General features: G+C 42.2%; 1 protein-coding gene across 2 annotated transcripts; it reads left to right on the top strand.

The window, feature by feature from the left end:
- Window positions 1–3,907, top strand: LOC103720680 (probable prolyl 4-hydroxylase 6). Of its 2 annotated transcripts, XM_039120080.1 has the most exons (7): window positions 1–136; window positions 245–302; window positions 415–519; window positions 2,746–2,803; window positions 2,880–3,055; window positions 3,131–3,191; window positions 3,505–3,907. In XM_039120080.1, exons 1-7 carry the CDS (start codon window positions 6–8, stop codon window positions 3,810–3,812), a joined length of 897 nt encoding a protein of 298 aa, XP_038976008.1. In that variant the 5' UTR covers window positions 1–5; the 3' UTR covers window positions 3,813–3,907. The 2 variants fall into 2 exon arrangements, with proteins under 2 accessions (XP_038976008.1, XP_038976007.1); XM_039120079.1 differs by having other exon boundaries at window positions 2,880–3,191.
- The last annotated feature ends 8,036 nt before the right edge of the window (window positions 3,908–11,943 follow it).

Genomic DNA, 11,943 nt, shown 5'->3' with positions numbered 1-11,943 from the left:
ACACGATGGGACTCCGCTTTCCGTTTCCCTTCTCCTTCCTCTTCTTCGCTTCCATCCCAATCCTCGTCCATGGCGAGATTCCCGAGCCCAGTTTATACGACCCCCAAAGGGTCACCCAACTCTCCTGGCGCCCCAGGTACCGGTATCTTCTTGCTGTTTCTTTGATTCTTTCTTCGAGAGAGAAATTTCCTTTCTTCTTGAAGGCAGAACACCTCTGAGCTCGTCGGAGTTGGTTTTGGTGCAGGGCCTTTTTGTATAGGGGTCTCCTCTCCGACGAGGAATGCGATCACCTCATCAAACTGGTGAGAGGAATTGGCCTCTCTTTTTTATTTCCCTGTTTTTGTTCGGCCGATGGCCAGAGAAAAGAAACAAAAAAGAGGGGTTTTTGAATGTCCGTGGGCTCTTTGAGCGCAGGCCGAGGGTCAGCTGGAGAAGTCGACGGTGGTGGACAACGAGTCGGGGCAGGGTACGATGAGCGACGGCCGCACGAGCTCCGGCACATTCCTCGATAAGCAACAGGTAACATGCTAGATTTTCTTGCCTAGATTCGTTGCTTGCAAGATTAGAATCTAAATTTTATCGCATGCTTTCATCTCCGAGCTGAATTGCAAAATTGTTTCTTTGTTTTCCTTTTCTCATGATCGGTGATGATCTCATACAGTACTGTTTGATGTCATAATAGTCCCTCCTTCTTGAATCTTTCTTGGTCTTTCTTAATGATACCTGCTCAAAAGATAAATTTTTTTTCTTGCATTTGCGATGCACTTAGTTTATTTTATTTTCCCCCAAAAATTGTTCAACATAGGTCACCAAGATTGAAATTCAATTAAGTCGTATCATGTTGCACTGGACATGAATTTTTATGGGAATTTACAATGGCTTTCTGGCTTTTTATTTAAGAACGTTTGAACTAGAATTTCGCCTTGTAAGGATTCTCCTGATCTTGGAGATAGTCTATGATGAGCACAAAGATTATTATGGCAAAACTGTATTCTAACAATAATTTTTGTATAATAAGATTTGTTGTTAGTGTAAAAAGGGAGGGAAATCTCTCCAAGAGAGCCACTAAGAAGAAAAAGAATAGAATAATTAGTAGGGAGGATTAAGAAGGGATTTGTAGAAAGTTCCATTCTAAAACTCTAAGCTATAAGCAAAACCGAGCTCATCAGATCTCCACCAAAGGTTCCATATAAGCTGTTAATAGGAAAAATGAGCAAAACTTTGGAGTGAGCCTAAGTATAATCATGGCTGTTGATATTAAGCCTTTAGGAAACTCTATATCTCAACCATTGACCTCAGACATTGTCCCCAACCTTTAGGAACCAATCCTTGCTTAAAAATACCAATACTGGAATGAAAAAATTGACTCAGGATGCAAGTTCTGCTTGAAATGGTAGCTAGTGCTACTAGAATAAAGTATAGGTAGTTGCTTTCTCCCCCAACAAATAATGTAATTGTCCTAGCAATTGAAGTAAAGAAGGAACCAAGACATAATCTCTAAAAAAAAAAGACTCTTGCTCAATATACAATTCAGCTGAAGGAAATTAAAAAAATAAAATAAAGCATGGAATATTTAAATGAATATTAACAAATAGTGGTAAAATAGGATATAGCAAAGGCTTTAAGACATTCTCCTGTTGAAAATGAAAGGGATTGTCATGAAAAAACATCACAAATAGTCTAGATGGTTCCAACCTCATGGTCAAATTGCAGAAAGGATAGTCAACATATATGCATCAATGGACTTGTTGGCCAAAGTTATATCGATGATCAAGGAAGGTAGTCACATAAACATATGCCTTCACAGATCTACAAATGTTTGAGATGGTTTCTTTTGAATTAGAATTTTTATTTAATTTTTCTTGAAAGAAAAGGGTGTGGATATGTGATTTATTAGGTAGTTAGAATGCAGTCGTTGAAAGTGTCTTGACATGTATCAGCTGTATCCTAGGTGCATCAGCATCCAATTCTTGTCAGATATCATCATGACTATTTTAGAGAAGTTTTCTTGCTTCATAAACACATGAGCACTAGAAACCAAAGATACAGCTAAGTAAAAAGAACATTGAAACTAGAGACCAACATACAACTCACACTTATTCACGTCTATTATACTTATCCAAAATAGAGTCTCGGCTTGTGCAGAGTTCTCCATTCACCGTATGGATGCTGGTTTTAATGATGCTGATATTGATATACTCGGCCATCGCTAGTGTTCATTACTTAATATACAACAGATATTATTGATATTGGTATTAATATGCTCGGCCATCACTAAAATTTATTGCTTAATGTGCAACAAAAATTTGGCTATTAAAACCTTCTACTTATTATAATTTGTTATGTTGCCGTACTACATTTCAAAAATAGTTAAGAAAAGCAGAAAAAATATACCCGCGCATCGCCCTGAGGGGAGGGGGTTTGAGGGGTGGTGATATTAATGGCGCTGGTATTAATGATGGAAGCTTTTGCATGGAGGCTCAGCTTGTGTAGAGTTCTTAGTTTACCATGTAGATGTTGGTATTAATATTTAATATGCAAAACAAATTATTAGCTATTGAAGCATTGTATTTATTATAATATGTTATATTACTATATTACATTTGAAAAATTGTTGAGAAAAAGAGAAAAAATCGTACCCGACATATTGTGTGCATATTTCTCTGGATCTCTAAAGATAACTGCAGTAAATGCAACTATAACTTGTGACTAAATGCAAAATTAATGAATTATTTTTGCTTCCAGGATGAAATTGTCGCGAGAATTGAACGCAGGCTTGCTGCTTGGACCTTCCTTCCAGAAGGTAAGATCATATTTCCTTTTTCAGTTAATTTAGTTATTCCGCTTTCTTTCTTCTAACAGACTTATTTCTTAATCAGAAAATGGGGAGCCTATGCAAATACTACGGTATGAGAAAGGTCAGAAGTATGAATCTCATTTTGACTTTTTTAATGACAAATTCAATATAGCACGTGGAGGTCATCGATTTGCTACGGTGATTATGTACTTGTCTAATGTAAATAAGGGTGGGGAAACCATCTTTCCATCTGCAGAGGTAAATAATTGGTATCTCTCTTTTTACCCAATCAAAATGTCTCTCCCTTATAACAGCAATGTGAATCAATTGCAGGGTGGAGTTTCTCAATACAAGGATGAAACCTGGTCTGACTGTGCAAGAACCGGTTATGCAGGTACCATGTGACTTCTATTCCTGAAAAACTTTACCTAAAACAACCTATTATCCGATTATATTTATTACGTAAAACAACCGGTTATGCAAGTTGGTGTAGCGTCAAATGTTATGTTTATAGTTAACGATGTCATCCAATTGCTCGTGCAAATTCTTTTCCAGTAAATGTCTTGAAGTTGTGGTTTCTAGTGAAAATCTGATGGCCATTCTTTTGTAAATTAAAAGCTGTTTTTGTTGTCCTGATGCATCTGACAAAAATATAAAAATCCCTGCCTTCTCCACTCACTGGTATATATATTTTTTTTTTCTTGCAGTAAAACCTAATAAGGGCGATGCTCTACTCTTCTTCAGCCTTCACATAGATGCAACAATAGATCCAAAAAGCCTGCATGGAAGCTGCCCGGTCATCGAAGGTGAAAAGTGGTCTGCAACAAAATGGATTCATGTGAGGAACTTTGACCATCCAATTAGACAAAGCTCACATGTAGGATGTTCAGATGAGGATGAGCACTGCCCAGAATGGGCAGCTGCAGGGGAGTGTGTGAAGAATTTTCTATTCATGGTAGGAACCGAAGACTTTGATGGATTTTGTCGGAAGAGTTGTAGGGTATGCAAGTCATAAGCTCTGGTTCATTCTATGGAGTCTGTTGCTCAATGTGTGTTAATTAATAATATTTAATCATAATGAAAGAAGGAGATCCATTCATAACTTAAAAAGCTTTTTAGCAAAGCTACAAACTGAATCTTACCCTCTTGAACAACAGCATGTCATATATTTTCTTGCACATCATCAAATATTTGTTATTTCCAAAAGGCACTAGTATCTCCATGAAAACTAAGAATTATTCAGTAGAGCCTGAAGGCTGAGCATCTACCGTTTATAAGATCCCAAGTTGTCTCACTTGTGAATCTCTGCTCTGCATTCTTTATACTGCTCTACTTAGTCCCCGTTTTCCCCTTCAGTGCAGTGCCTGTGGGGGACAAGGTTGATCATAGAATCAAGTACCTGAAGAGCAGAGTTCTGATTTTGGAAATCCTTCTAAGCCCACCCATGAGGATCCTTTGACCGAATTTAAGGGCATTCTTCAGGCCTTTTGTTTGGTCATGGTTTACACCTGTATGTGAATCCTAATTTATCATCGGATCTCAGATTTTGTTTCTGGGTTTTGATGTTTGACCTCCATGTGTATCCTCTCTTTTATTTTCTTTGGGTTTCCTGATCTTTTAGCCAACTCTATTACTGGTGCAGGCAGCCTGGTAGGGGCTTCTTCAATGTAGCTAGTTAGCCTTTCTTGCCGCCTCTGGGTCTCCTAGACATCCCAGTTTGTTTCCATTTCACTCACTTGTCGAAATGAAGCTGGATAGCTCTCTCCGCAGAGTGGGAAAAAGATTAGGAGAATCTTAATCTCAGAAACTAAGAACCCTTTTAGCCATAATCCTCATGGCAAATTCATAGCTAACTGACCAATCCTTAAGTAGTTTGTTAGGGAGTCCTCGGAAATGATGACAAAATGACTCTCACCAAGAACATCTGCTATCCTCTAGATTAGAAGCAATTTGTCGTCCAAGTTGTTGATTCATATGTAGAATTAAGCCGAGATCCAGAGCTACGGCTCATATTGAGATGAAGGTTACTCAAGTCAACATCAACACAATTCTGGAATATTTTAGGGCTCGTTTGGTTCGCAGGAAGCATTTAGAAAAAAATAAAAATATTTCGATTTCCGGCTCACGGAAAAGTAATTTTCTCATATTTCTCATGGAAAAGATTTTTTCATGAAACGTGGAAATCATATTCCCACGGAAATACAACTTTTTCGTATCTCTTTTGAAAACTCCAACCAAACAAGAGGCATTACTTTACTTTTTTCGTTGACCACACTTTTCCCCTTCTTTTTCCGCGAACCAAACGAGCTCTTAAGGATAAGTTTAATTAACTCACTCTCAAGTTCATACTATTTCTTGTTTTGGTAAGTCGGATATATCATACCGTTCTAGCATGAATATACCCAAGAAAGTTAGGAAAAAAAGATGACGAAAAGGGGCTGCAACAGTCTCGTAGCTCTCACAAATCTAGCCATCGGAGTGCTGTGCAATAAACAAGCCGACCCAATCAGTTGCATTGTTTGTCTTATGGTAAGTATGAGAAACTTGAAAGGCCACATAGTCCCTCAGGAGGTCTCTAATGTCCTGTAGCAGCAGGTGCTCTTCTCCGCTCTCACGTAGCCATAAATTCACCTGATCACAGTAGCCGAATCACCTTCCAAATAGATGCGCTCAACTCCCAACCTAACACATGCATAGGTGATTTCTTTCTAAGCAGCTCTAAGCTCGGTTCCTAAAACAGAACTATCATAGAGTTGACTCCTCCAACTGCGATCAGTCTAGAGTCAACGTTCCTGATCACAAAACCAGCATCTCCTCGACCCTCCTCCTCATACACACTTATGTCGAAGTTTAGTTCATACTATTTCTTTCAGATGTGGAGGCCCACGAAGCTCTCTGGTCCTTGGGCGAGGATAAGGCCTCGGGTCCGGATGGCTTTTCTTCTAGAGATATTGGCACATCATCAAACAAGAGGTAATGGCGGTTGTCCAGCAGTTCTTCTCGTCCATGATGATGCATGATGAATGGAAGCGGACCTTCATCACCCTTATTCCGAAGAAGCAGGATCCAGTGGAGCTGCGCCACTATCGGCCGATCAGTTTGTGTACCATCCTATACAAGGTTGTGGCAAAGATCCTGATCCAGAGAATGAGGAGCGTCCTGCCTAGACTCATCTGCCCGGAGCAGAAGCCCTTTGTTGGGGGGCGATCCATCTCTGACAACGTGCTCCTTGCCCATGAGTTCATGTCCGACCTCTAGAGGGAGTCAGGGTGCAGATGTTTGATGGGTGTCAAGCTCGATATGGAGAGGGCCTACAACAGAATGAGATGAAATTCCGTGACTCATTCCTTGTTGGGATTTGGTTTTCACCCACTTTGGATCAGCTGGATTCAGGGTTGCATTCTGACCCCGTCATTTGCCTTACTGGTGAATGGCTCCCCTTTGCAGTTCTTCGAGTCATCGGTAGGGCTAAGGCAGGGGTATTCTCTCAGCGATGCAGGACCAGTATCAGGGTCGGCTCAGATATCGCATCTACTATTTGTTGATGATTGTCTACTACTGGCCTGAGCTACGAGACAATCAGCTCAAGCTATCCAGAGGATTCTGGAGGGTTATTGTGCGGTGTCTGGACAACAGGTGAATTTGGTAAAGTTAATCATTTGCTTTAGTCCGAAGATAGGCCTAGGGGTGAAGGCCGCCATCAAGGGCATCATGGAGATTGGGGAGCAGGAGGGTACCTTGAGATACCTCGGGGTCCCGATCACAGGCTGATAGCTCTGCAGAAGGGAGTGCTCTTCCATGGAGCTAGACATTAGACGCAGACTGAAGGGTTGGCAGGCAGGCGCTCTGTATATGATGAGTAGATTTATTTTGGTACGGTCAGTTCTGAGCTCGATCTCTGTTTATCTGCTATCAAATACTCTGGTGCCCCTTGTAGTATTGCGTTGCTTGGAGCAACTGTTCAAAAGCTTTATTTGGGGATAGCGTGGAGACATCAGCAGCCTCACCTTTTAGCATGGGAGTCTATCTGTCAGTTGTCCAGTAGAGGAGGATTGGGTGACCAGGCTGGAGGGCGAAGTATGGGGACCTGGCAGATTCGACAGTCTTCCATACCGGTCGAGGATGCTCCTTTATTTGGAGGGAGATTTGTGTCAGCGCCCCAGTGCTGCTCCCGGCGATAAGATGGGAGGTCGAGGATGGGTGGGCTATCAACATGCTGGAGGATAGGTGGCTATCCAAGGTGCCTCTATAGGGTTGGCCCACTGACCGACCACGGCTGGCTGGAGAGCTGTAGAGTCTGTGACCTGTTTGTTTCGGGGGAGTAGGGGTGGGACGAGGACCTTGTCTGGTAGATATTTGGAGAGTAGGTTCTATCACTAGCGATTCCTATAGGGGAGGTAGTGGATAGGAGAGTCTTGAGCATAACTGGGAGGTTTATGGTGAGAGCTCAAGACCTATCTGGGGTGGTCGAGAAGTCGTCGGCTTTGTAGATTGAGGGGAGCTGGATTTGGAGGCTACACATTCATCCTCGTGTGGCCTTGTTTATATGGAAGGTGACATAGCGTTGTCTGCCTACCAGAGGTGTGCTGGCTCAGCAAGGAGTGAGGATCCCCTCGATCTATGCGGCTTGCCCGGAGGTGGAGGAGTCGATCTTCCATGTCCTCATTGAGTGTCTGCGGACTGATCAGATTTGGAGTTGCGCCTCGGCCTACCCCAATCTACGGCAGGGGTGGACATCGATTGAGAATTTTCTAGGCTTCCTAAAGGCTTCTTTGAGGAGGCTCGGCCTAGTGGAGAGGGAGACTTGTGCTACCTATCTGGCCTACCACTGCTGGCTAGATAGGAATGCCCGGGTCTTCGAGGATGGCAGCGCACATCTGAGGGTGGTGGTGGACAGAGCTCTACTACATGCGGTGGAGGTTCTCGACACTACTGCATCATCATCGGTTGGGATGTCTAGGAGAATCTGGGGCCCCTACTCTGCTCTAGTAGCATTCAGGATAATGCTTATTTCCCAGGAGCCCCCACCCCTGGCTTTCTCAAGATGAATTTTGACGGTAGTGTTGACGAGGGAGGGAGCAATGGAGGTGTGAAATTTGTCATCAGAGACCATGAGGTCAGACTAGTGGTGGCCGAGGGTCAGCGGATCTTCAACACGTCTGCCGTCAGCGCTGAACTTAGAGCCGCATGGGAGGGCATCACCTATGCGAGACGCGTACTGGGTGCTGATCGCATCTTCCTCGAAGGGGACTTAGCTACGGTGATTGAGTAGATTCGAGGTTGGGATTGCACTACTAGGGGAAAGCCACTGCTCCACGACATCCACAGACTACTGGAAGAGTGCGGCTCCTATCAGGCCACCTATATTTATAGGGAGCCAAACGATGCCGCGGACTGGGTTGCCTCCTTTGCGGCTCACTACTCATCTAATAATTGGCTTTGGAATATGTTCCATAATACAGCCCCTACACTAAGCTGTTAAGTGCACATTTGTGCACATTTTAGCACTCTTTTAACCTAATTTTCTAAAGTTCTCCTGCATATAACTCTTAAATAGATGTATTTCTTTATTTTGGTTTTCTTATTGTAATTGAAGGTCCTTCCGGGCTAAGCCTACCTAAAACCCAGGTCACTCCCTATCTTTCCACTGCATCATCACGATTCGTCCCTATTGTTATGGACAGAAGCTCATCTAACCTAATTACGATCAGGCATATTTCAGCTATGGATCCCTTCTCTTTGCACCACTCTCGCTTCATCACAAAAGAAAAGACCTTTTTAACCTCCAATCCCATAAATAATCGCTGAAATTACTATTCATTCCTAAAGTTACTATTCATTGCTGAAATCACGGTTCATATGAAAAGTGTTCCGTGAAGACACTGTTCATATGAACAGTATTACGTGAGGAAACTGTTCATATAAACAGTGTTACGATACAAAACTTGTTTTTTCACTATTTTTCTTATTCCTCCCGCGCTCCCAGAATTTTTCCAACGTCCCAGCCGTCTGCATCTCCTCCCTTTTCGAGTGGTCTCCGCATCCCTGGCCCCACGATGCACCCTAATCTCTTCCATGATCAACGTTCCCAGCGATCCCACAGTGCTCTTCAGCCTCCCGCGTCCATCCCGTGATGCATTTCAGCCTCTCAGCATCCTATGGCCCAAAGAAGGTAGTCCATGTCCTCCTCCCAGCTTCTTCCGCCCGTTACAGCCGCATCCAGCATCATGTGTGATCCCAACATGGCCCAAAGAAGGAAATCCAGAAGCACCATCTTCAGCTTCATCCCGTGCGACAACAGGGGAGAAGAAATGGTCCCACGATCAGCCGTGCCGTTCCGCGTCCAAGCTTCCTTCCCAAATCAGCATCGCATGATCCCAGCTTCATCCCGATTCGACACGCCTTCCTCCCAGCAACGATTTCGTGGCATCCTCTTCCGCGTGCGACCCGGACGATCGCCTCCTCCTAGCGATCCTGCAGCATCCCAGCTCTTCTGCACATCCCAGCGCATTCACAGCAGCAGATTAACGGCCTCTTCTTCCGTCCGCATTTACAACGCGTCAAAGCAGGCCCATTTCCTTCTGCGTTTCAGCATCCCAACCACCTTCTTCTTCGGCCCTCCCGCATCCGCACCGGATCTCTTCCGTGATCAACTCCTTTCCAGTGATCCCGCGGCCAGCTTTCGAAGCATTCGAAGCCATTGATCACGCATCCCGGCGACCCCTCCTCCTTCCCGAACGAGCGTCCGTTACCCCTCCATCAGGGGATCCATTGCCGGTTTTATCGAGGTCCTAATTGTACAGCTTTTGTATGATGTCCTTCCAACGTGGATTCACGTAGAACATCGCGCCACCATACGAACATGGTACCACTAGCTCTAAGGTTAAAGGATCAGAGAATATTCCTTTGGCATCACACGGACTTGGGTATAGAAGGGAGCTAACCTTTGCTCGTGTGTCCACAGGACTCTCTTCCAGAAGAGTTTTGAAGGAGATGCCGCAAGGTGGAAGGCTATTTGGCAGAAGGAGCGTCATCACAGGACAAACCGATCCTTTCGACAAATTATCTTCCTTGGCAAGTCGACCGGAGGGATTCATCCATTCATGCGATCGGTAATTATTTTGATGATGGGAGTGGGTCGGCCATGGAAAGCATTCTGGTTTCTTCTTCAGTGAGGCATTTTTTTTTTAGCTGCTATTCACTCTTTCCATGAGCCTCAGTCAACTAGGGAGGCTTAAGGCAGGGACCGGCACCTTACGCGGGTCGGTCAACCGTCACAGGGAATAAGGATAGAGAAGACTACGCAAGCAGAGGATCTATCTGAATGAAGAGATTCTTTCATTTTGGAAAGAAAAAGCCCCTCAAAATGTTGACTAAACTCCTTATTAGATTAGAAAGATAGAAAGAAATAAGGATGGGATAATAATATGAAAATTAATTAATAAGCTGCTTCACGCTCTTGCCTCGGTTGCGAATGGGGGGTTCTCGGCTGGTCCGGGGGGAAGGAGGAGGAGCTCTGTTCAAAAGAAAAAGAGAGGAGGAAGAGAACAGAGGAGGCTCTGTTCCGGAGAAAAGAAAAGAAAAGAAAAAAAGTTCTACTGTGGGAGAGAAAGGGAGAGAAACAATGCAATTTTTATTTTATTTTATTTTATTTGCAGAAGAGGAGAAGCATTAGGCTTCTAATCTCCATTTTTATTTTTGTAATCAATTTTCTTTTTATGAAATCTATCAATTTTCTTTCATGCAATCCGTGTTTTAGGTTTAGTTTAATTTCTGTTTTTTATGCAATCTATTAAATTTTCTTTTATGCAATCCATGTCTAAGTTTTAATTTAATATTCTGCAATTTATTTTATGCATTCTGGAATTCTTATTTTAATCGCAAAAACTCTCTTTCTTTTTTTTTTACTTTTTAGAAAAATAGCACTGCTTGGTTAGAGATTAATCGAATATTCTCAATGAATTGTTTATTTTTTTTTAAAAAATAAACCTTAATGGAGTTTTTATTCTCTATTTGTGTACTCCAATCGCCTCCCTGTGGATCGACCTCCTACAACCACTATTCATCAAATAGAGGATGGTAAGAGTAAAAAAAAAAAAATTTATTTGTTGGTTAAGATTTTGACAATGGCATCCTTTTTAAGTCATCCTCAGGTCTACCGAAAGAAAATCGACGAACACAAGCCAAACTAGATATCCTAAAATTAGAGGCATTTCTCAACTATAAAGAAGCTCTTCTGTGATAACTATGACAGAAATAACACAACGGTATAGAAAAAGGTACCCTGCTGCCTGCATCTTTTTTTTTTTCCTCCGAAATATGCGTAACCGAAAGAAGAGATAATGATAACATGGAACGTAAGTCTTTATTCCATGGTCCTTACTGCACCTTTCTGATCTTCCTAATCTACAAAACTTAGGACTTTACTGTAAACTGGCGTCAAGGAAACATGATTACAAGATCTTTGCCTTTTATGGATATCCCTAAGATAGGAACAACACAATTGAACTAGAACTATCCAGAAATTTAGCTTTATAATTCACATTGTACACTAAAATCACCGCAACACATCTCTGTCCAAAGCTCTTACAAGATCCCAGCAGCAGCCATGATGAGGAAATCAATCCAATTCCTCGAACAAGCGAAAGAAAACTTGGTTGTTGTAAAGGACCCGTGTCGGCATGTGTTTTATCTCACATCGGTTATTCGTAACGAAGATATTGGGTACTCATATGGAAGAAACCCAAAAAATATCTCCAGCTAGCCATTTTGGGTGAGTTCTAAGGCTATTACAAATGATATTAAAGTGGACCCAGCCCATAGCCTGTAGACTAGGGGCTTTGATTGTCAAAAAAAATATTTCCATATTATTTAGGAAAAGATGCAGGCAAAATTGAAAAAATGATTTGATATTCTGTTTCTTTCGGAACAATTATGAAGGTTAGTGTGGCATTTTTATTGTTTTGATCTATTTTTAAAATTTTTATTATTTTTTATTAAAATTATATTTATGTTTCATTATCATTGCATCATGGGGTGTTAATCCGATTGAGAAGGAAGAGAATTTTTTACGGCCCGCTTAACTTAAATCTCTTAAAAAAAATTTAGAAGAAGATGAAAGAATTGCAAAAGTAAAACTTAAGTCT

Source organism: Phoenix dactylifera, unplaced genomic scaffold, assembly GCF_009389715.1.
Source record: "Phoenix dactylifera cultivar Barhee BC4 unplaced genomic scaffold, palm_55x_up_171113_PBpolish2nd_filt_p 000706F, whole genome shotgun sequence".
NCBI lineage: Eukaryota > Viridiplantae > Streptophyta > Magnoliopsida > Arecales > Arecaceae > Phoenix > Phoenix dactylifera.
This window is presented reverse-complemented; position numbering and strand designations above follow the sequence as displayed.